The sequence below is a fragment of the Lagopus muta genome, chromosome Z (assembly GCF_023343835.1).
Source record: "Lagopus muta isolate bLagMut1 chromosome Z, bLagMut1 primary, whole genome shotgun sequence".
Classification (NCBI taxonomy): domain Eukaryota; kingdom Metazoa; phylum Chordata; class Aves; order Galliformes; family Phasianidae; genus Lagopus; species Lagopus muta.
Window position 1 is genome coordinate 73,363,761 of NC_064472.1, and position 25,748 is coordinate 73,389,508.

General features: G+C 41.7%; 1 protein-coding gene across 1 annotated transcript in view; it reads right to left on the bottom strand.

Annotated features, from left to right (window-relative positions):
- The window catches only part of LVRN (laeverin), a 34,056-nt gene extending 8,583 nt beyond the window's left edge, over nucleotides 1–25,473 (bottom strand). The window contains 16 exon segments of the mRNA XM_048932084.1: nucleotides 1,492–1,599; nucleotides 2,279–2,373; nucleotides 3,135–3,288; nucleotides 4,526–4,581; nucleotides 5,930–6,069; nucleotides 8,712–8,788; nucleotides 10,197–10,366; nucleotides 11,365–11,430; nucleotides 11,564–11,629; nucleotides 11,933–12,076; nucleotides 14,184–14,297; nucleotides 16,208–16,362; nucleotides 18,393–18,519; nucleotides 19,708–19,847; nucleotides 20,671–20,813; nucleotides 24,884–25,473. Coding sequence (XP_048788041.1) covers nucleotides 1,492–1,599; nucleotides 2,279–2,373; nucleotides 3,135–3,288; nucleotides 4,526–4,581; nucleotides 5,930–6,069; nucleotides 8,712–8,788; nucleotides 10,197–10,366; nucleotides 11,365–11,430; nucleotides 11,564–11,629; nucleotides 11,933–12,076; nucleotides 14,184–14,297; nucleotides 16,208–16,362; nucleotides 18,393–18,519; nucleotides 19,708–19,847; nucleotides 20,671–20,813; nucleotides 24,884–25,473 — 2,345 coding nt within the window.
- Nucleotides 25,474–25,748: the final 275 nt, after the last annotated feature.

The following is a 25,748-nucleotide window of genomic DNA, read 5'->3' on the forward strand; positions in this document are numbered from 1 at the left end:
GTCCTAGTGGGTATGGTAACACATTTGGTGCTCACCTGTGATGAAGCAACTATCATATGCTGTTAGGAGTTCTGATTTCAAAATGGAGAACATAAGACCAGCTAAAGGGATCTTTCTGTCTGTGTCCTTTTCCTACCTACTGTACATAGAAACCTCCTCCTTAACTGAAAAGGAACTGTTTTTTTTTTTAATTTGAAACCTAATAAGTTGTCTACTTCATGTGTTTTTTTTCCATTAAAATGTGGTTTGTTTCTTTCACTTCATAAAACTACTGCTGTTTTTTTCCTCCATACTTACAAACATGTAGAGTTCAGTACTGTGAAGCATCTTCAAATTTATCTCAGTGTCATGAGGGATAGCAAAATTAATCTTCTCCATTTAATTTAAAAGTAGATGAGCTAATATTTCACAGACTCTTCAGCTCCTGAACTCAGATAAGGTGCATAGAATTCCACAAGGAAAAAGTTTTTGAATACTCTTAATGAAGGAAGTATTTTGCATTGGTCTCAGATTTCCACATAGCATTGCTTCCTTTATTGTGGGATAGTAGGAAAATCCTCTCTGAAACACACCAGGATGTGTTTAGTCTAACTAGATTTCTTGCTTTATCACCAAAGCACAGCACTTTAAATCTTCTTTAAAACGAGGTGATTACTAAATCACTACTACCAGAATACAAACACAAGCACTTAGGCAATCACATAGCAGCAAACATAGGAGTAAGACAAAATATTAGCCTCTTTGCAACTATAATAAAGAAAAATAATAAACAAACTTTAAATATTCACTCACCAGGGCCAATATTATATGACTATTGCACAGGGGAAAAAAAAAAAAAAGAACATCAGAAGAGAGAGGGAGGAAAGGAATAAGAATTTCAATACAGTGTAAGATTCCTTTAACAATGCAATACACTAACACAGAATATCTGATTATAGTAAAGCTCAACTTCATTCTTACAGACCAGAAACCTAGCCACTGGGCTCCAGGATCAGCATGAGAACTGACAGCCCTTCCCAGCCTCTGTTCATGCAAATGCAGAACGTGGATGGCATTCACCATGGGCAGATGTTCATGTCACTGCCATACTGGCATTGCTTCACTCTGTTCTCCTTAGGGAAGCCTAGAACTTGAGTCAGCATGTGTGATGCCTCCAAGGCTGAGGTATGGCAAAGGGATCAGACAACATGGTGTGTCAGTCTTAACTTAGTTTCATCTGCTGTGTGGTTAAGCAGATCTTGGTCTTCATGGAAAAATCCTTCAGCAGTAATTATGAAATCAACACAAAGCTGAAATTTGCAGAGGATGTGGAACTTTGCATTTATTATTTTCCTTTTGAGGTTTTGTTTTTGCTTTGCTTAAATTCTGTAGATCTGGGGAGAATGAGCAGTGTGTAGGGCCCTTTCTTATCCTGCCTGCCCCTGTAAAAGCCCCTCAACCACCCCCATCCCCTGCACATGCACATCTCTCAGAGCACATTACAGTTCTTACTTGTACTCAGGGTTGTCCATCCACTTAGTATACAGTTCAGATGACAGATCCAAACAGTCTTGGAGACCCAGCCAGCATGCTGTTGCAAAAAATTTTTCCAAATACACTCTTGAAGAAAAGCCAAAATAGCAAGTGTAAAAGATGTGTATTCCACATTTGAAGTGCTCAAACTGTGCTTGACCCCAGTTTCTGCACATCATGCTGTTAACTGGGGAGAACCTTTACCAGAAGCACTTGAGTTTTAATAAAAGTTAAAAAATTAAGTTGCCAAAAAATGGGCTCCTGACATCAATATTCCTGGATGTCAGTGAGGCTACCTACACACCTTAATTTTTATTAGGTTTCTGCATTTTTTATAGTGCTGTTGCTTTGGATGCACCTAGTATCAGTCATCGTAACAGGCTGTGGATTTACAAAATGAATCATTTTAAAGCTCTAGTGATTGATGCATAAAGCTCATCTGAACCATTGCTATAGGTTTTCCCCCAAAGAGCAGCAACTTGTTAAACCTACTCTCCAAAACACAAGAGCTACCACTCCTGTTACTAAAGGATCATCTCTTACCCTCACTAAATATGCTGACAATATCCCAAACGATCCCAACATACTGCATTTTCATTGCAGATATCATCACAAATAAGTAACACGTTCATAGATCGGTGAGAACAACAGTTCTTTTACACCCAAATTAAGTAGACCATTTTCCTATATCTTGCATTTGAATTTGCAAAGGCAAACTACTACAGTGTGTCAGTTATCAAAGTTCTGAGAAGAGCAGAATACTTACTGAGCAAAATAGTCATCTTCCAAAGCATCAACATTTCGACGAATAAAACCTGCATAATAATGGTATATTGGCAACATTCTCTTTAAAAGGTATTTCTTTTAAAAGAAGGGAAAGAAAAATTATTTTCATTCAAATGCATGCTTTTATTATGCTGTGTTTTTCTTTACTTACTCATTTATCCTAAAAATTCACCTCTATTGCTTTCTTGATGATAAAGAACATTAAAATGAAGCACATAAAATAAATAACATGGGATTTGATGCACTTGTGCTATTCTAATAGGGAAATTACTTATTTCACATAGCTAACACATCTGAGCTTGCAAAAGATAATAAATGCTCCTTCTCAGAGAAAAGACAGAAAAAACAAGTTCCCAAAAGAAAAAATATGTTTCCCACATATTTTGAACATACTTATGCTGAGAACATAAGAGAATTACTACTTTGAGATTGCTACTATAAAAAGGTAGCATGAAATAGAAGTAATATATATATATACAATCTCAAGTATCTTAAATATGGAATAAAATAATCTCATACAGTGTCTAAGACAGCTCCTTCTTTCTCTTCATATAGTTTTTTCTGAACTTCTTTTACAAAAAGAACCAAAACGAAGGTTAATACTGAGAATGCAGACAAATTTCTGCTTTACAGTAAGAACTCACAAAGCAATGATATTTATCATTGGCTAGCACACGTGAACAAGTACCTCCTATTTAAAGATGATGGCAAATCATGCAAATGCATTCATACAATATTACCCATCACTTTCGTTCTTTCGTGAGAATCTAGAAAGCTTTTAGTCACTTTATTTAAATGGACTAGTATCTTTCCTAACTAATAAAAGAAGTTGATACCTTCAAAAGTGGGTATACTTCATAGTTTTTCAGAGTACTTTCCACATTGTCAGGCACTAGATTTACCAATACCACATTCCATACAAAGAGTTTATCTTCTCCGCCAAGGTACTTTGTTATTTCAAGTGCAGCTTCAATCTCAGTATATCCAGACCTATTTGAAGACAAAAACCACTCCTATTTGAACATGCTTATTCACATTAACTATCTACCATGGATTTATTTAAGATGATAAAACATACAGATACAGGGTGGGAAATCACCTTGAAAAGGCACTGTTATGTTAAAATAAATATCAAACTATGCTGTGCCATTGAAAAGCTGAACTTTTTAATGCATACATTGAAGAGCATAGTGCCTAGTAATGGGGTAATCATGGCAGTATGTATTCTGGCAGTGTCTGCAGCATGCATCAGCCTCACTCAAAGAGTGTTTTCATTTATAATACACTTGTCTTTTTATTGGCAAAGAAGCGATTTTCAATATTTATGGAATAAACATTACTATAAAATGAAACGGTTTAAACCACATGCACACTACCCAAGAGATGAGCAATTTCAGCATGGCACTTCCATGCCTCACCATGGAGCTAGCGTGGAATGCATTCCTTCCCCAGAAAAGCCAATTCACTCCTCACTCCTCCAGAACAGAAAACTCCAGAATAGAAACACTGCTAGCATTTTGACCTCCTGCTCTCAGAACCACCTCTGCAGGCTTTGGAGTGTGCTTCAGCCACCTACTGCCTGAGCTCCCACATCCCAGCTGCCTGATGCTTTGGACATCTCTGTTGTGACTATGACACAGATCTATTTATTTCATCTCTAGCACCCCACAGCACTGCTGAGCTCACCAGCGGCACAGTCCCACAGCTTCTACACATGAACCTCCTCTGAGAACTGCCTTGCTTTCAGAAGGAAGGGAGAGTGACAGGAAGTCTAACAGAACACTGGGTTATTTTTAACCAAGTGATTTTCTACCGAACTGCAAAAGTGTCTTGTGGTCTTCTTCTGCCAAGAGGTGAATGACCAACCAAGCCATCCACAGGGGAGATGAAAGAGGTGTTATGAGGCACGCAGGAGAGCATAGCTGAGGCTCTCCAGAGTAAACGTAGGAGAATTATCTTCATTTAGAAGTTCCCTTACAACAAACTTCGGTTAGTCTTCATAGCGTTCATGACAGTTCCACTACTTAAAGTATTTGCTAAGAGAAGGTACAAACTAAAAGTAATTTCAAAAGAAATCACCCAACACTGGTAGTCCTCCACCATTTTGTTGAATGTCTGTTGTTCATAAGAGGTGCATATGGTTAGGAGTGAATGAAGCAGAAGTACAAATGTTGGATTAGATCATGTAGTTTAATCATTTTCCATGACATGTGCAAAACATACTTACCTTGTCAGTGCAAAAATGTCATCTAGCAGCTGGAACCTGCTGACAGCAGGAATAGCCTGCAGAAGGCATCAATGTGGTGTTAATAGACCTAGACACATCATTAAGAGCAATAAAAAGGTGTATGACAAAGTAATAAAAAGTGTAAGGCAAAGTCACTAACATCTTTTATAAGCCAAAATCTTCTGCAAAACATGCTAAAATTGATCTCGTATTTTAAGCTGAGATTGTTTATGTGCTTTTAGGAGCACTCACATATGAAAAGTGCTGAACTTGAGGATCCCTCTTATTACCTATTAGAATTAAAAGTAAAGTCTGGAAGTTGTACATTTCCTAATATACACTTTGTTATTTCATTCTGGTATGTTTTTTTTTTCCTTCTGAAGTTTCAGGTTAGTCCACAGAACAGTATCTGAATCACAGATTACATGACCAAGAGAGGACTGTGGGTGAGCCTCTGCCTACAGCTCTTCCTGGTCACTTCTCCCCTCCTCCCTGTTTCCATTCTGGTGTGGCTCAGCTTCTGCTCTAGCCAACCTTCCCACCAGCCATTAAGCATGGCCCCGAGCTGGCACAGTGTAAGTCTGTCCTGATTAGATTTGCTGTGAAGAAAAACTCAGAAGAAACAAAGCTGATGGGCCTTATAGAGGTCTGGTCACCCCTTTGTGCTCTCATCAGCCTTGGGTTTAGACCTTCCAGAGAAGTCATCTGATCACATGTATTCTCAGAGTCTCAGACCGTGCTTAAATTGGCACAGCTTTGTTGTCAAATCCAGTGAATCAGTGTGATTACCAGAACCCCTTCCCCGGCTTGGGCTAGGAAACATTAAATGCTATGAAGCACCACAGAAGGCCATTTGAGCAGGCTGCTCCATGTGTCATTTGCTGCAAGCCTACACAGTGACATAAAATCTTCTCTGTGTTATACAACTGACTGGAACATTAGAAGAATCACAAAATGCACAGAAACCTCAAATCGATGCTTTTGTTAACATTTCATTCACAGAAATATTGTTCTTTGGTAGAAATAAAAACTTTCTTCTGTTTTTCCTCCCCATGGTTACCTCGTAGTAGATGAATCTGGGTAGCGCATCCATACTGACAATTCTTTGAGTGAAATTTAAGAGATTTATTAAGATAATTTGGCAGACAGAATGCCATCTCTTGTATGTTATTTTTCAACTTAATGCCTGTGTGAAACTATTTGGGCCTGTTCCTATTCCGCTATGGAAGACTGCCATTAACTGTAGTTGTGCAATACTGGATCATTTATTCTTACATGACAAACACGAGTTCTTGTTGTTCCACGTTTTCATCAGTGTGATTACTGGTAAAAAATGCAGGGAGATATACACAGAAAGAAGTCTGTTTACAAGCTTGAAAAAAAAAATTATATACATGATCTTACCTTTGGATCATTTTCAAGCAAGTGTACTAATCTTTTCAAGTTTAACTGATCGTAGTTCACTCTGTAGTATCCACTTAAATTTACATTTAGTAGGATCCAGTCATATTCTGAGTCTGACACTTGCATTTCAGGAAACACTTCTGTAAAGTGACGTGAGAAAGCATTTCATTTTCTGCATGCTGCTAAATTCTCTTGCATTTATGATCCCCCAACATGCAAGTTTGAGGTTGTACCCAGACTCCCACAGAATCTGTGTAGCAGAATGACTTCAACAAGCACCTGATCCCTGAGGAGCTGAGCACCCTGAAGACGGCAAAGGGGTGGCTGAAGACATGTGCAGCTCCAACCTTTTGACTAGCAGGCAGCTGGGAGAGCTCAGAAAGGCTATATAGAAACCACCAGTCTGGATGGGGAACAGCACCCCTGAGTGCCTAGGCATCCACGCTCAGCATGCCTTGCCACTTCCAGTGTTGCTCCAGAACACAGCGCTCGGCTCCCAGCAGGAGAACTGACTGTCTACCAGCATTAGTATAAGGAAAGCAAAACAGCTAAATTCATGCAACAGGCAAACAACTGAAAATAAATACTATAATGAAAGTCCTACAGCTCTCTTTAGTTACATTACATACTAGAGGCTCCTTCTCACATTCCCATTTCATCTCACTACTGCCTACATTAGGTGCTTGTTTGATTATTTGCCCCTGGAAGATCACAGGACGTTGCAGGGGACCAGAGGCTCCAAGCTCCAATAAGGGCCTCCTGAAGGCTCTAAGCTGCCTGAAGAGGACTAACGTACTGCTTTAACTGGGCACCGGCCTGGTTTAAGAAGACAGCAAACTCTCTTAAGACAGTGGATCAATACTGGTGAGTAGTCCAGACAATTCTCTGAACAGAAGGTTCAAACTCCAATATGTTTTGACCGAGCTGGATTCGTATTTTGTCATTTTCACACATTCAACAAGCGGAAAACACAACAAATGTCAGAGACTAGTTAACACATTTAAAAAGACTGAGTAGCTAGGATATGGTGCTAGTAGTATTTTCCATATACTAGTTCAGTGTTCTGCTAACCATTACTATCATTTTCAGATGCATCTAAAATAGCAAAACCATGCTCTGAGAGATCCAGCTCATTCCTAGCCTCCACCACCAGGCCAAATGAAAATACGTTCTACCACAGTAGCACAGTTTTGCCAGCATTTGGTATCTTTTCTACACAGACATGCATCACTTAGGGATCATGGCTTTTCCTGCCGGTGACCAACACACTAACATGAGCATAAGGTAAGCATTTAGAGATTGCCAGAGAAGTCCTAAACCAACAGAACACGCTTTTAGCACTGCATAGCAGAGACGTGCAAGATCATGCTTGGCTACCATTAGCAGCCCTGCTTGGGGCTTGCTGCCTAATTTCACTTGCTCAGAAGTAAGAAGTATTAGCTCCCACAGAGCTCTTTTCAGCAAAAATACACATACATAACAGCACTTTTTAGATGTTTCATTGTGATGTATTTCTACCCCAAAAAGGTAAGTGAAGTGAAAAATACCCTCAACACCCCTACGCATATAAGAAACCATTTGGTTTATCTTTACATCAAAAAGTCAAGACTGAAATCAAAATTACTGTTATTTTTTCATCTTTACTTGGAAGCAAGCTACCAGTCTAGGCTCTGGGAAGTTTCACGCGTGGCTTTCAAATACAAGTACAATGTGTTTTAATGACTGAATTTTCACTTTTTTTTAGTTCTTTCAGGCAGATGCAACATGATATTTATTTAATTAGTGCAGATGATGTGTGAGGAAATGGAATTGCTATTATTTCAATGATAGAAGCCTACCATGTAACACTAGTCCTTCCAAGCAAGCACTGCTTAATACTTCTTTCCTGCAAATTTTCTGATTTTTCACCTCACTGGAACATCCACTAATTGCTCTTTAATTTGTCCACATACTGTGAAATAGTCATTCAAGTTATCTTTTGCTGGAAAGATAAGGCAAGTAGCTCTTGACAATTGCAAACAAAGGGCAGAGAGATTAAAAAATGCACACAATGTACTGTAGTTTTTTAAGCATTTAACAAACACATCACTACGCATCTACGTCTAAATGATTCAAGATCTGATGCAGTTCAAGGCTGACTTACCAAAGAAAAATTATTAACTTATTCTAATGATTACCTCTATTTTCCATCAAAAAATACAGCTGCCTATTGGAAAGCAATGTGGGGAAGAGTTGTGAGAAATAACTGAATTTTTTATTTGATTGGAGACGCCTATAAACTCACTTCTTTATTATAAGCCTTTAAAACCTTTTGGGGTTCTGCTCTGTTAGTAAGACTATGTTTGCACTTGATTTGCATTAACAAGTAAAATTACACAGAAAATACTTTTTAGAGATATCCACGTTCAATAAATATGGGCCATTTCACATAACTCATTCTAATCTTTTTCAGTCCTCCTATCTACCAGTTGAGCTTGATTATACTCTGAGGTATCACAGCCAAACCCAGAGATCCCACCTGTACTCATGGACTCTCACTAACGTCATTGGAATCTACTGAAGCAAAAGTAATACAGAAGCACGAGCAGCTTGGAGTTTGGATTGGTGTACAAAACGAAATATCTATTCACGACAGGCATTTGTACACAGAGAAAAATAATTATTAATCTGATGTTTTTCTCTATTATAACGTAAAATTAACACAATGTTTTGTTCATAGATGTATTCGGTGGCTTTTTATCATCTCGGTTTTAGCACATTTAAAAAAAAACACATTACTTACTGCTGCTGTTGTCAAGCCACATTAAGGGCTGTGATGATCCATTTCTCATCCAAGAAATAGGAACAATCCAAGTATTGCTTAAGGAAAAAAAAACAACAAAAAAAGCAATATCATTAATTCTTACTCTTACAGAAACCCTCACTGCTGACACTAAATTAGATTGCAAATCAGTTTCTTACTCATCTTCCCTCTCTCCTCTCTGATTCACAAAACGTCTTCGGATGGTTGCATCAGCACATAGGTTCATTGACTGGAATGGAGTTTTAGCTTGGATTTAAATAAGCACTCAAATATAGACAGTTCTAGATCTAGCTAGATTCTGCTAGATCTGCTGAAGTACCACTTTATCTCTGTGCTCTTGCTTTGTTTCTCTGGGAGATAATTCAATTTTCCCCAGTTATTTTTTAATTTCCTCACTTCATCTGATTTCTGGAGACTATAAAGCTCCTTTTTAAAAGTGCATTTGGTAAAAATGGCTCCAGGCAAACAAAACAACTGTAATACTAATAACTTTTATTTCATGTTGCAGGTAATCAAAATCTCCCATAGAAAGGAGATGAAAGTTTTGACAGCCTGAAGTTGTTCAAGAAAATGGAATATTCTGAAATGTTTGTCCTGGATTTGCTTAACTTCATGTGGCATTAAGTACTGCTGTAACTAGAGTAATGGATGCAACATTTCTAACTTGGAACTCCTTATCTGTGTTATCTGGCTTTATCTAGAAACTAATTTAATCTACAGTTTTCTTCCTTCCCTGGTGCTTGGAAGCAAATGAAGCTATCGAAATCCCCATCCTTTCATTGTCTGCAAGAACAGAACCACAGGTAGGAAAAATTGCCTTGAGTTACTTTTCTCTTATATCTCCCTGGGTAAGAACACACCCTGCAAGCTTTGTCCATACATCCCAGTGCTTACAGAAAGAGCTGAATTTTACCAAAGTTCAGACTCTGGCCATGAGGCTCCCAAGCGGGTGACCAGAATCAGCTCCTTCCACCATGTTTTTAGGCATCAAAATATGCAGCACGGCTGCAGGCACTCTGTGATTCTCACTGACAGTTTCATGGCAAGTACTCAAGGCTTTCTGAGAAAAGAGTAATCTAGATAGGACCTTCATGCAACCCCATTGTCTTTGCCATGACAATGAGACTGAAAACGTTGACAGGAAAGAAGTTGCTGCATGGTTCAGCCCGGTCCTCAGCCTGAATGATTGAAAGATGAAGAATGCAGAAATGCCAGGCAAAACTTCTGCCTTGCAATCCATTCACGGCCCACACCTGTCCTTACAAAGCTGTTCTGTGGCTGGAAAAGTCACTACTGCACAGGAAAGCAACCCTCAGAGAAACTACAGCAAACTCCAATCTGAAACAGAATTTACTTCATGCCACAAAGCAAAAAATTTAGAAAACAGTTAAAACATTGTGAAGAGTTTCCTGCAAATAGAAAAACAAAACATGGGTATCTGATAAGGATACAAATGAAACATACTTGTAAAAATCTGTACTGTTTTCATGGTTTTTATTATGAAATTTTTCCTGACTGATTGTGCCGGTGCTTATATTGAATGTTAAAACTGGAAATCCATTTTGACATGTCCAGGAATCCATTATTTGTTTTACAGATGCTGGCAACTGAACTTCATCTTGCGCATCTACTACCTTCAACGGAAAGGGAAATTAGAAAGATTTATAACAAGCAGTCACTTACTGATTCTGCTTCAGCAACACTCTAGGAATTAATCGTGTGTGTTACAGAAAGTAATTGCTTAGCAGTTTGCTGATATTTGAGTCATGCACAAAATCAATGTAAAAAAGTGTAAAGAACATTATTGACATTATTATCATGACAGCACACAGGAACTGGTGCTTGATAACTTGATATGATAACTTGACTGCCAACATTTCTCTTTTTATCATGAATATGCTTACAAGCCTACATGACTATGACAGACTTAATTTGTTTGTTTTACTCAAATGAACATACCAGCAAACAACACAATTTTAAATGACAGTGTGATGAGCAAATTGAACATCAAAGACTCACTGAAAAAGATACCAAGCTGGAATCCCAGCCAGTGTGAATTAATAGTCTTTGTTGGCTTAGAACATGTGACAGTCTTGGATACCTAAAGTTGTGAAACTCTTGTTCTTAACCTAAGGCTTTTTTTTGGTAACACAGCAGAAGACTTCCTTAGATGGGCAGGGAAATGGGCATTTTTTTTGTTAGAACCTGTCTTCTTATTCAGATTTCTGACAAAACCAGCAAAGGGAGAAATGCTCATCTACTGCCCTACAGAACTTGCAGGATCTGTGATGCATCAACACTGCTGATCACCAAGTCTAGAGCATCACACACTTCGATCTGGCAGAACTTAAGCTCCAGAAAAACACAGGCTATGCAATTTCATTTAAACAAAGGTGATCCATGCACCCAGAAACCCACTTTGCGTCTCATTTCTCTGCTCCTTGTACTCGACTGCACTGACCATAAGTACAGTTAAGTACCCAAATAAACACCTGTGAAGACATAAGGCAAGAAAGCTGGCAAAGTAAATTTTATGCGAAGGAAACACTGTGAAAGGGATAGCCAAATTCTACTACAGCACTCTACAAATACTTAGTGACATAGATTTAAACACTAGAAATAAATTGAGTACCAACTGTATGTGGATCCACAGATCATCCTGGTTGGCGTTTGAAAAGGCAAATTCTTTCAGATACGACTGCAGGAAACAAACAGATGCCTCAGAATCACAAAGGTTCAATGAAAAACATCAGCAAGGCAGACAGTGATTCGTACTCTCATTATTTTCAAGCTTATAAATCAAGATGAAGATGTCCTTTTTCCAAACTTACATTTAAAGCTCTGGTAAACAACTTCTCAGTCAGAAAACCAGAAAGCATCCATGTAATAGAAGCCCCCTAAAGTACAAAAAAAAGCTATGAGAAAACATAAGTAATTGTTGCAATTATTCATGCAATATTTCTTCAAATTACATTTCAGAAAAGTCAGTTTATTCCTACGAGGTAAAAAACATTCACAGTTTCTTTCATAGAGAAATTTGCAACATCCAATAAATTTGTGTGTGCGGCAGAAATAAATTTTGCATGACAAAACAATGAAGCATTGCAGTTCGGCAGGATATTCTCTGTCTTTCTCAAATATAATATGTATCACATTAGTTCAGAATAAGATGCAACAGGAATCATTCCATATGTTTTCACCTTGTTGTACGTGATGCTGTCAAACAGAGAAACTAATGAAAATGATCCGTTGACCTTGTCTTCACTTTCTGACAGTGATCGAACTTCTAAGTCATTTTCTTGACTTAAGACAGGTTGTACGATGTGATCATAAAAGATTTCATGCTGCAAGAAGAAAAAACGCAGCTGAACTGAAAATCATCAGTTAGAGAAGATGCATTACGTAGATAGCACTAACAGGAATAGCCTGTCAACAGACAAGGAATTGTCCTTTTCCCCCTCCCTGCCACTCCCTTGAGGTAAAAGGGCCTCACAACAAATCCTAACATCTTCTACATGCAACACTACCTACTTCTGGCAGTGAAAATTGTCAATCTGAGCGGACAGCGGGCTTGGACCTGACAAAGACAACTGCACTGTAAACTCCAGGGAAAAAGTCAATTACATTAAACACCAAATGAACAAACAATGAAAACTGAAAATGTATGTCATGTGCATTTCTACATCATTAGCAATCCATGTTTTACTCCTAAATTCTATATTTCTCCTGCTGCACCACTAAACAATAAACTAAAAACTGGATGAGTATTGAGAAGCTTAACTGCACAGCATTTTGGCTCTCACCCATAAGAAATATGGGTGAGAAAAATCACTCCTTTCCATAAAGCAGTGAAGCTCTCCTTTCATCAAAAGCTGATTTAGTTTCTCCCAGCTGTCCTATGACTGGATGTCATTTGACGTATGGGACAGGTGAAGAAAATCAATACATTTTTAAGATACTGCAGGTCACTTCTGGCATATCCACTTATCAAGAAGAGGGACAAAAAGCTTTTAATTAATGGGACTGAATTTGTTGACCATTTTTTCTCTTTGCTTGCAGCTAGTACATTTAATGTTCCAGAGTCATTTTGTAACTGGGTGATCAGTAGCCCAAGATCCAGTGGAAAGACAGCACGTAGTGGTGTGTCTCGGGGGTTCAGTCCTGCTTTATATCTTCATTAATAGTTTGGATGATGGAACAGAGCGCACCTTCAACCCTAGCAAATACCAGGGGCCATGCAGCTGAAAAGCACATTTGCAGAAAAGGATCCTGGGTGGATATTGAATTGAACATGAGACAGCAACATGTCCTTGCTAAAAAGAAGGCCAGTGGTGTCCTGGGCTGTATTAGGCAAAGTCTTGCCAGCAGGTAGACAGTCCTTCCCCTCTGCTCAGCACTGTTGAGGCACACATAGGGAGCATGGGGCCCACACCTGGGTTATGCAGTACCAGAGAGAAATGGAGCTGCTGGAGGGAGTGATGAAGGGCCGTGGAGATGACAAAGGGACTGAATAACCTCTCTTAAGAGGGGATGCTTAGAGTTCCTCTTCAGCCTGGAGATGAACAGGCTCAATAATGTATTTACCTGAAGGGAGGATGCAGAGAGGACAGAGCTGTCTGCTTAGCACCAGGGCAAGAGGAAACTGGAGCACAGGAGGCTCCATCTGAACACCAGGCAGTACTTCTTTACTTTGAGGGTGATGGAGAGCTGACACAGGCTGCTCAGATAGTCTCAGTGGAGTTTCCTTCTTGGACATCTTCAAAAACTGCAGTCTCAGGCCTCACCAGCCCAAGGGCTTTTCCTTCCTTCAGAATCTGAGGGCCTCATGCAGACATATCTCTAATTATGCCTCCAAGTGCACCTCAGATGATGGCTACTGTCAGCAGCATTTATCCCCCAGCTGCACAGATTAACAATGGATGGAGTTTTGCAGTAAACTGTGGGATTTGCCCCTATTTCCATTTGGTCACAATAGGAAGGAGCTTTCATCATATTGTCAACTTAGTGCACTATGTGTACCACATGTGCCTTATCCACAACCAAACATCCATGGACCCCATGGAGTAAAATGTCCCAGCTCAGCCACTGCCCATTAGACATGTCCAGCTTCACACAAAGAGCCTGGAAACATAGGAAGGGAAACCATCCAGGAAGAAACAGATGGGTTTATTAAATGAAAGAACCTGGGGCAAAAAAATCAGTCCAGTTCTTCAGCTCATTCTCAATGCAGAATCACAGCTGCTCAGCTGTAAAAGAATGGCATGATACAGCCTTCAACAGAGGAGAACCCTCAAGGGAAGAACTGAGACCTGGGCATTTCCAGGAGAATGAAGTTGCTAACACCACGATTAAATTAAATCACAGCTCCTGCATCTTCCTCTTCCTCCTCCAATACTGGAACTTTGGTGCCTTATCTTACTGAGTCCTTACTGAGTAGCCGCTGCTACTTACCAGTGAAAGCTTGGGTTCGACAAAAGTAGCTCCCAGGTTCTCAAGGTAAGATGCCAGGCCCTCTTTAAGCCACAGATCGTTCCACCAGGTCATGGTAACCAGATTTCCAAACCACTTAAATAGATAGAAAAAAAAGTCTCAACATGGCCTTACAATACTCTTCCATAGTCTCAACATGGCCTTATTCCATTCTTGTAGGTTAAACACACGTATCCGCACTGAAGGACTTTGATGTGTGTTTGTCAGCTGAATAAAACGACGGATATTCCTGCAAATATTGAGAATTTAGTGGAAAAGGAGGTGCCTCTTGGTGAAAGTCAGAAGTCAGTTATTTTTTAAATGCTTAATCTATAATTTCATACCATGTGCACATCAGCACATGGTGCCAGTTTCTTGTTCTATTTAGATACTTCCTAGTAAAAAAGTAAAGATAACATCAGGCTACAATTAGAAGTGGGATGTTTCTAAAAAAAAAATCAAAAAAAAAATCACATTTTTCCAAAGAATCACTGATAAATACGACAATAAATTTTGTTTTTCTATGTTCTTACCAAAAGGAAATTGTCAAGGGGATGATAAACAGAACCAGGGAAATGATCTTTTCCAAAATCAGCAAATCCCTATCATCGTGAGCAATAAAACTTGCACAAAAGATATGTACTCAGCTGCAATTTAACAACAAAAAAAAAAAACCCTGATCATTTGAGGATGTGCACTTTATCTGTTCAATCTTAAAAATTTGGACTGCAGCTTTTTTAAAACATAAAGCTTTCTTAGCTGCTGACATTTACGCAGGTCACTCTGAAAGTAATGCCTACCATTTATCTCCATGGAAACTGCAGCAGATACAGAGAGCACAGTAACACTACTTGACAGAGCACATTGCCAGCTACATCTCACTAACTTGCAACACCAATAGCCGTGCATTTTCACCAGCAACAAACAAGAGCCTTCATGCTGCAGTCATAACACTGTGCGCCATCAGGGCTGACCCACTTTTGTTGCCACCATGGGTGAAACACTCCACCCACCACCTCACTGTGCTCACATCCACTGTTTGGTCTCCAGCAACATTCAGTAAGCATCAATGAAAGGGTGCAACCTTTACTGCACAGAGGAATTCCATGGCACACAGTTGCTCCATAGGCACTTGCTTGTCAATGCCATTCTGTCAGACTGCCCCTCTGTTGCCATCTGTCACACAGTAACAGGTACTGGTGAGAAGGTTCAACCTCTACTGCCATTCACCAACATGTGCCTCTGATGTCAAGGGCCAACACAGTAAAACAGGAGGCATTACTTTCAAGCAGTCCTTGTAATTTATTGGCCTGCAATAAAGACAATATACTCATCTGAAGCTCTGAAAAGTTATAGACCATGCCAGAAGGACATCCAAGTACTTTCATAATGTTAAAATCCTCTGCTAACTTTGTTGACTAGGTGTCTTCTTCTTTACAAGCAGCAGTAAATTAGATGTAGTCAAAAAAATTGTGAAGTTGCATTGTAATTCCAAACCAAACACCAAAAACTCTGTAAATCTGCATGAAAGTACAAAATGTATTAACACTGTATTTGTTCCATGATATCACAAGGTTTCTTAGAGAAAAACACCCCTTTTGCAACCTGTATGTGCACTCCTACTATGAACACAAAGTCCAGTAATTCTCCCACTGCACTACTAAGTGCACAGCATATAGACAGTACTGCCATCCCCACATCCCTACAGTATTTTCTAGTGTAGCATTCAGTTATTGCATTAAAAAACAACAAAGAAGTAGTCCATTAGAAGTTTTATATCAACTCATATGCAGATGGTATGCAGTCTGTCATATGATAGAATAAGACAAAATCTGCTTTCAGTGTTAATTTATCAATTAGCATATGAACACTCTTTCAACTCTCTAGTGCTCACATCCCATACAGTTATTCACTATTTCTCTTCAGAAATCAGCGACTGCATCATCACCAACTGGAAGGAAATAACATTACAGGCAAACAGATGCACAGAATTTTTTACCACGTGCCTGGTGTGCAAGTTCATGTGACACAATTAAGGCAATGATCGTCCTTCTGCCTGTGAATTTATCGCTCGGGAGGTACAGCAATGCTGCTTCTTCAAAAGTCATTAGTCCCCAGTTTTCCATAGCGCCTGCTCCAAAATCAGGCAGTGCAACCAAATCTAAATTGATTCAATCAGGAAAAAAAAAAAAAAAGTATTTAAAATTTTTTGGAAGTAAAAATGCCTACATGGTATTATGCTGGATTAGCATGCAGTGTGCAATTAAAAGGCTTTACATGTGCTCCTGCCCCTCCTTATTTGTTCATTTATTTATTTCGCTAGGTTGTGGCAACACCCTTGAAAATGCTTAGTGAAATCTCTTCTTGTCATCATTTTCATCTATGATTACCAGTCTTCCAGGAAGCCATACGACAAATTCCCACAGAGCCAAATCCATACTGCTTCTTGTACACATAAATGTCCTGAACAAAAACGAGGGCTGTATTCTACCCATGCTAGGAGAGAACAGAATCATTTCTGGCTCTCAGAGATCTTCCTCTTGCCTTTCTGTGAAAGATGATACCTTTGCCTTTAGCCAAATAATTATTTTCAGGGGGAAAAAAGGCTTACTTTCAGCTCTGTTACCTCCATCCTCTCCTGTGTTATGCATGGTGAGCAGCTCTCCATCTCAAATGTGGGAGTTGGAGGAAAGGAGTCACATGGATGGGCATCAAGGATCTCAGAGGAAGATACACTGCTTAAACTCAGTAGCAGAGAACAAATTCTGCAAAAGGTATGGGACCACTTTGGAAGCAGGAGCAGGCTTGTATTGCCAGCCAGTGGACCCCAGGCCAGACCCAGTCCAAGAACTGTGCAGATAGCATACACGTGGTGCTACACCCAAGCAGCGAAGGATGCATCTTAGCCAAGCAAATCGCTGCAGGCTGACAGCCAAGCCAACTTGGGCTGAGGTATGTCTCTTACAATTGCATTAAAAGCAGCCCAAAGCAAATTCATAAACATCCCTAGATTTGAATGTGTTTGTTTTTCATTTTGTGTTCACAGCAGAAATCTTTAGCACTTACAATAAGCTATTCTTGGATGATATAATCCTAATTGTAAGTAAGACTTCAGGGAAAGTGGGAAACGCAGCTGGTATTGCATTACATTATGCAGGGATTGTAACAGTATTACAGAATTCTGTGAAGCTGAAGTTCTGTTTGTCAGGAAGCCTGTGATACTATTTTTCTATGTCAGTAATATTCTATAATAATGAATCGACTTATCAACAGTGCTGCTAAACAGAAGAATGCACAAGTGAAAAACAACTGCCTACAATCCGTGCTTACCTTGCATGATTACTAAGACAACAACATCTAAAAGGAGCACCAACTGCCTATGATACTTTCCATAAGAAGCGTAAGAGTAATTCTGAGTGCTATTCTAACTACACTGGGAGATAATACATTTAGACAGATTTTCTTTCAAATGCCAACAACACAGTCCTCCAAATGAAGAATATGCTCAAGTCAAGAAAGGAGGAAACTTACTCTCTTCAAGTTCTGCAATCTGCCAAGACTACGGGCAGGTCAATTTCAATATGCCCCACCTTCTGTGCTTTCAACATCCAACCAATCTGTATAAGAAAGCACATTCCCCATTGCATCAGTGCTGATGGTATCAAACCATACGGAGGGAATACATGATGGCTCCCTGCTTTCTTGACTGGAGCTTGGCTTAACTGACTTAACCTGGCATTGATTTTAGGCAGAAATTACATTTCTCTGCAGGAATCCTTCACCAGGGAGAAATATACATGAATACTCAGCCAATTCAACAACCAGATGAGGACACACTGAAGAAAGCAAGGCATGTTTTGTGGAAACATGGGCTACAATGAGCAAAGATTTACAAGGCATACCTGGGGACTTCAGCATCCTCGACTGATGTGTCCCAGAAATAGCCACATGTCTGAGTAACTCTCTGCACTTTGTAGCCCTACCTGCCACTCTATTAAGAAACACTACTTTAAAGGATTGTTTTTGATACGACTGAGATTTCAATGAGTTCAAGTTTAGGGTTTGTTTCTTTTCTTTTTAACCATAAATATAGTAAGTTATAAAAAAAAATGCAAGAGAACCCATTGTTTCTGTGATTGTTATACCATCAGCAGCCATTTGTGGCCCATTAAAGAAAATAAATAATCTCACCTGTCTTTGGCAGAGGGTAGCTGATGTTAAATAAGTCTTCCAGAAATGAAAATATGGGCCCTGTGATATTTAAAGCATAGTCAACATACCCGTTCTTAACTGCCTCTTTCCGAGCCCAAATACGTATCTGCAACAAAATGAGGAAGCATTATTTCCCACAAGCCTCATATTTTCTTTCTCCTTGCCTCTCGTCTGTGAATCATTGTTTGAAAATGCTGCCTGTAGACACAGATCCTGCAATGAGCTTTGTGCGAAAAATATCCCAACAGAGATTACTGGGCCTAACAAAACATGGCCTAGAATCTAAAGCTCCAGCACGTCAGGAGGGCCAAGACTTGAATGTTACAACAGATGTTGAATTATTCTTTTATTAATTAGGAGATGCTGTGAAACTAGTCAGATCCACATTGCTTAAGCCAATGTATCCCAGCCAGGGAACCCAAGTGGTGAAGTTTACTGGAAGGGAAACACACTCATGGAGTTTTTCCCATCTGAAAATAGAAAACTTCTTCAGCTTTTTCACATCCTAAACCTGATAACTGGCCTCCCTTTGCTGCTAGGAAGAGAGAAGCGCTGAGCAGAACACCTCTACACCTCTAAGCAGGACCAGCATTCCTTCTCTGTGCCATTTGCTTTGACACAGTACTAAAGAGGCAACTGCCTTCTTCCTCTGAAAAGCACTCATCTGAATGCTTAGCTGTCTGCTGTCAGCAACCATCAGTCCAAGAGAAAGGTACAAGCCAGAACCACAAGCAGTCAAAGTAGAAATACCCAGTGGTGAAGAAAAACCCATCTACCCAGTGGTGAAGAAGCTTCCAACACAAAACTGTCATTTTTGAAGTCAGAAAAAATGTGCCCACTGTAGTAAAAACAAGTATACAGAAAGCTTGGGGCACTGTTTCTCATACTGAAGTCATGACAGGGCCCTGAAGAACAAGACACAGCTTCACCGGTTTGTCACAGCAGTGGAAATGGATATTTTTTTTCCAACTAAGAAAAATAAAGAGATAAGATCCTGATTTTGAACAGCATCTTCTAAAGTTTTAACAGACAAAACTCACACCTTCTTGTGGAACTGTGCCCGTGTACCTCTATGTAATAACAGGGGCAGGACAATATGCTAACTGTCAAAAAGGAGAGCTTTCTGCAGAACTATCTGCAGGATAAAGGCTAGTAGTTTTGCCACTTAAGCTAACACTTCTGGAGTGGGCACATCCCGCACAGTGAACGTCTGTGATACCTTCTGAAGCAATGATGCATGGCAGAGCCAAGTTGTGCACCAAACTCTATGGTGTGTTGTGCACCCCATATTTACCTCCTTTCCTCGCTCTGTTGTGTTGACATAGTCAAAATCGCAGACCACAAAAGCAGTTAAGTAAGTTGGCATTTTCAGTGAGGTGTTAAAAGTGGTAACACTCCACAGGCTTCCATTTTCATCCTTCATTTCAGATACACCTAGAAAAAATATTGGAGAAAATATTGAAGAAAATATTAAAGAGATATTCAAGAAATTAATCTTCTGTGACAAACCAGGAATTGATATTTCCTGCAGGCTGTTTTTTTGCTTGTTGTTTTCACACCTCTCTTGATATGCTTTATTTCTGCATTAACATCATATCCCTCTGCTAGAAGGCAAGCAGCCGAACTCCTTGCTACCACCACATATCAGCCAGGACCCTTTCATGCAAGCACCCAAAAACCACTCGATCTTTTTCATTGAAGTCCTGGAAGCATAAGATGCTGTATCAGTTTTATAATGTGGACAAACTGTGGGACAGGAACAGCATCTCTGGAGTCTTACAGTCGTGTTATCCTTGGTTTTAACATAGACAGAGGGCTGTAGTCTCTCTGCAAGGTAAAACATCTTTGCATATGATGAAAATACATCTTAAAAGCTAGCTAGAATGAAATGCAATCCTTTAATGCCACGACCTCTGGCTTTGGATATTGGAGCTGCTGTTTTGCTTTAAGCAGATGTCATACAGGAAGACAGACACACTGGCACCACAGTAAATGCTAAGAATCAAACCCTCTGCAGCCTCCACCAACCAGAGTAAAATGCATCACAGCTGGTAAGGATGGCTATTGTCATCAAATACATCAATTATGAATAACTGAATATTTAAGTTAACAAGCATAGATCTTTTGCACATTTTCAAGGCAACAGAATGTTACTGCGCCAAATGATAGAATTATCATCTGCACATACAAATCACACAATTTTTAAGGTAAATTAAGGAGCAAACAAACAAACATAAGACATTTACTCTTTACCTACCAATAGCAGGCATATTGGAAAGAGCCACGTAGCTTGGGTCATGGACAATCCTGATATTAAATGTGGCCTTCATGTCAGGCTCATCAAAACATGGATAAACTGTCCTGGCATACGCTGGTTCCAGTTGGGATGCAACCAGCATACTATATGGAACATACAGATAAGATTAATCCAGCATGCCACAGCTAATCAAAACCAAGACACGGCACATAAATATGCCAGATGCAAAGCAAAAGAGTTAACTACAGAGATGAAGCAGGTTTGCAAAATGTCTGGCTATCATTTCAAGTCCCAGTTAAACTCCCCACCCAGAAGACAGCTCACTTTGGAAAAAAACAGTCTTTTTCAGTCAAGTCATGGTTGTTTATTTTTTAACTCGCTGAACTTTTCCAGATATCATATTTTAAATATTTAAAATATTTTTGAAGCATTTGCCTAGCTTGGTTATTCGGAGAGCATCGATTAAAGTTTTGCACACAGCTCAAAAGTGACACAGGGCTCAACTGTGGTAATTACAACCTCTCTGCACACCTGCTCACCTCTCTAAAGCACGTTCTCTTATTTCAGTGGCACATTTTAACTATTGTACATTTAATGGCTGTTAAGTACCTGTGCTTACATGCACTTGCACACTTTCATCACACCGAATGGAGAACACCAGTGTCAGCAGCACAGTGCTGTCCCATTGGACTGGCAAACCCAGGTAAACACGAGGAGGTTATTTTCTACCTTAGACTGTTCAATTATGCCTCATCTGCACAGATTGCACACAGATTGCACTTGCATTTGGGGCAGATCTTCGTGACACAGTGGCTGTAATCAGGATGCCCAGCGAAAATGCTGATGGAACGAGCATGCCCAGTGGTCCAGGTTTCAAAACAGAGCTATAGATCTGGACTGCTCCTATCAAGGCATCTTCACCAACCACTGGAAAAAAAAGTGCCTGTAACAGTTCTCAGAGCTCCACACCTGTCAGCCCAAGGGCAACAACAAAAGCTCCATAGGAAACACCTCTGCATATGTGAACAAACAAGCAGCGATGCACCTGCTAACCTTGGGAAGAACAGGCAAGCAACCACAGTCTTCACACCACCAAGTCTTCAAAGCCAAGCAGTGCCAGCAGCTGGACATGAAGGAATGGCAAGACCTAGTGCTCCAGTGACCCCAGTGCTGTCACAGGGCTGGCATTTCCCACTTGTAGTGATTCACACACACAAAAGCTTACGCTTGCAAAGTCATCTCAAACAAGTCAGAGATCACCTGAGCAGCATCCACACAGCAAGAAGCAACACACAAATGTGTGCTCTGTAACACCATGTATTTTGATAGGTGTTTGGCTGCTGCCATCCCATCAGGTCTCATCAACCCAATTCTGAGAGTGTGAGCAGCCAGCATCTACACTTGTGCCTCCCTCAGAGCTGATGCGGAGGGATTGAACAGGTATCAAGAGGATAACCATGTAAAAGTGTTTATCTCTCAAAAATGGTATGCTTTGCATTAGATGGATATATCCTAGCACTGTTTTCTCACTAAAATGAAGTCATTTGTAATACTGATCGTGCATTTTTGTGTGTTGATGTATTTTATATCTGATTTGTTCCACTTTAAAAAAATGTAGCAACTAAACCATTTAGCAAAACCTTAAGAGGCTCGAAGTAAGGGGGTTCTACAGTGAGCAGCATCCTATTACATGCACGGTCATCCCCAGTAGTCCTCAGGGAAATGGTGCACAGACTAACACTGAACCCAAGGAAACACCAAACCTGATATTTCATCTGATTTCTGTCACGTCACTTTGATACTCTCACTCACCGATTCATAAGAGGCAAAAAGTTCAGGCACCCCACTGTGAGTCACAATTAACTGTGCCAGCACTGTTCCAGTTCCCCTTTCCACCACTTGGTGCATAAGCAAGTGGTTAAAAATCAGCACAAATACTGTGATCACATTTTGCAATGCTTATTAACATCAGCCATACGGAATCAGGTGTTCATATAGAAGCTGCATGGGTCTTTTTTTGCAGAGATGGCCACAGCTGGCTGCCAGGCATCCCCACCCTGTGCGTGGAGACTGCTCTGCTCAGTGCCCATGAGCTGCACAGGACAGCCTGCTCCTGCATGAGCCTGTCCTGGGCTGCAGGGCTGCTCCGTGCCTGCAGCACCTCCTGCCCTCCTGCTCTGCCCTTGGTGCCTGCAGGGTTTCTCCCTCACACGTTCCTCGCTGCACTTTCCCAGCTGCTGTAGTGCAGTGGTTTTCCCTTCCCTCAGTCTGCTCTCCCAGCACCCAGCATCACTCACAGCTCAGTGCTGATGGTGGTGGGTCCCTTTTGGAGCCTCTGGACCTGGTCTGTCCTGAGACAGGGCAGTGCTGGGCTTTGCTCACAGAGTCCCCTGCTACCATACACACACTGCTCTGCAGTGATCTCACTAAACCTGGAACAGTCTACGTGAGCTTGTTCACAGCACTGCAAGGTCTGCATGCAGAATGATGCTCAACAAACCTGCTTCTGTCTGAGCCAGTGCCGCTCAAGAAGGGCACAGGTGGTTTCTACAGATTTCTGCCTGCTCTCATCCTGCCACGGGATCTCCTGGTTATATGCAGAGTAAAGATGCCTTCTTCAGAAGGAAAGCCTTCCACACACTCAGTGCTAGTGACGTACTCATCCTCCTTTTTTACTTCCTTTGATGCTGCATTCACCATGGATAGCATGGTATTCATGGAGAGCACTTCCATCTTTCAGAGCTCTCTTTTGTGTGCCAGAAATGATCAGGTGGATGGCACAAATTGTCAGTAACAGAAAAAACACACACAGTCTTCAGTGTGTGTGAACTGCTCTGACTGTGAGCAGTTTCTAAACTGGGAAGTCGGTGAAGTTTGAGTTCGGGTTATTCTGTCCTGCTCAGAGGTGAGGTTTGCACTTATGGACAGAGCAGAGAGTTCTCATTGCAAGCTGCCTCCCCACACCTCCTTGGCTGCACACTTCTGCTCTGAGCTGGAGCAGGGGCAAGGCACTCTGCCTGGCATCAACCAGGTAGGGTTGCTCAGCCAACAGGAGCAGTGTGGGTGTCTGATTGAGCAGCAAGGTACCAGAGCTGAGGTGCAGCCCTGTGCCTCAACTCTGAAACAAGAGGTTCCTTGTGGCTCCGCAAGCACAAATTACAAAACCACTAAAACTTCCAGCACATGCAAAGAAATACAAGAATCTGTTTGACTGCAGATAAACGGTACATTGTCTGCTGCAACTGATGGTTTCAGTTACAAACTGAAGTCTCCAGCCAGTGTGAGAATCAGACAGCAAAGGTTTGCCAGAGCCAGGTGCAAGTCCCTGCAGAAAGTTACTGTGCTGCCTACAGGAGGTGATGATTTCCTTACAGAGCAGCCATGGGCTTTGTACTGGCAGCCTACAGCTGAAAGATAGTGAATACTTTTAAATCATTCCTGAACTATATAATCCACTGGAATCCAACTTCTTCCATCGTTAACTTGCTATAATGCTTACAGAACGTATTCCTCACAATCACCTCCTCCAAATATATAATTAATTGAAAAATACTACAGTCTAATTCAGCATGTTCTAGATGGAACTTGTCTGAGTTAATATGGCATCATAAAGCACGGTGATGCAGAATTAAACAACTAAAAGATTGCTTGATTTCTATTTAGGTTACTTTAATTATGTAAATTAGGCAACACAATCAAGGCTCTTAAATCAAAAATTGCACAAACATATCTGTGAATGAGAGAGAAAGCCAACTCACGGTAGGAACTGTTACAGAAAATCACACGATTCTGTTTCAAGAGGAACTATCCTCCTCATTTTGGGTTTGGTGCTGCTGGTATTCACACAGTGACACACGCACGGATCCTGCACGTATCCGAGCACAACCTGCTTGGGACGCGGCTCTGCGAAGTGCTCAATTACTTTACTTTTAGTGAATTCATCAGCAGGCTGGGAGATAAGAACACCTCAACCGTAACGCTGCATCCTCCGCAGCAATTTCCGCATCTTCAACATCATAAAGAATGATTCCCTCGTTAAGAACCTTTCCTACCCCTACGCTAAGTGCCTTCTTTCAAACCCCCTGCAGCCGGGACGCCCGAAACCGCAATCTTAGGCTTCTGTTGTCTGAAACGAACTCCTACTTTGCCTGCAACGCACGCACTTCCCGGCGGACGGACCCGCGCACGATGCTGGTCAGGTGCAGCGCCCTACCTGCTGCAGCCCAGGTCGGTGTAGCGGGTGAGGAATAGCCCCTCGCGGTCCTCCCGCAGGCGGCCGTGGAAGCTCAGCTGCAGCACGTACCGCCGCCCGGCCAGCAGCGGCTCGCGCAGCTCCAGCACCGCCAGCTCGCCCTCCTCCTCCAGCCGCAGCCCCTCCACCTCCACGGCTGCTCCCGCCTGGGGCAGCGGCCCGCGGACGGCGGCACGGTGGGACTTCAGACCGGCGCTGTGCAGCACAGCGCTCCGCGTGTCCCGGCGGCAGCGCACCGTGATGTTCACCTGCCCGCTGAAGCCGAAGGGCTCCTCCTGTCCCGGCCGCACTCGCGGCCACAGTTCCAGCTCGTAGTGCAGCGGCAGCAGGTGCCGCGGCAGCCTTCGCAGCGAGACCCCCGTCGGGGCTCCGGGCACGCCGGGGTCGGGACCGGGCGCTGCCGCCGGGCGGGCGGGGGGCGGCGGGTGCCGGCAGCGCCCGTACAGAGCGGCGAGAGCCAACAGCGCGGCCAGCAGCGACAGCAGCAGCGCGGCCAGCAGAGCCGCGGTGCCGCGTCCCACGTACAGCCCCGAACCGCCGCGGGCACCCATCGCCGCCGCGCCCCGCCTGCGGCAGCGCGGGTCTTAGACGGGTCGGCGGCGCGGAGGCGGGGTGCGGGACCGGGGGCCGGGCTGCACCTGAGGCGGGGTGGGCGGGCGGTGCGATGGGGATGGGGATGGGGATGGGGATGGGGATGCGATGGATGCCCGGCAGCCCCCGGATGTGGGGAGACAAAAGGAAAAGGAAAAGGAAAAGGAAAAGGAAAAAGAAAAGGAAAAGGAAAAGGAAAAGGAAAAGGAAAAGGAAAAGGAAAAGGAAAAGGAAA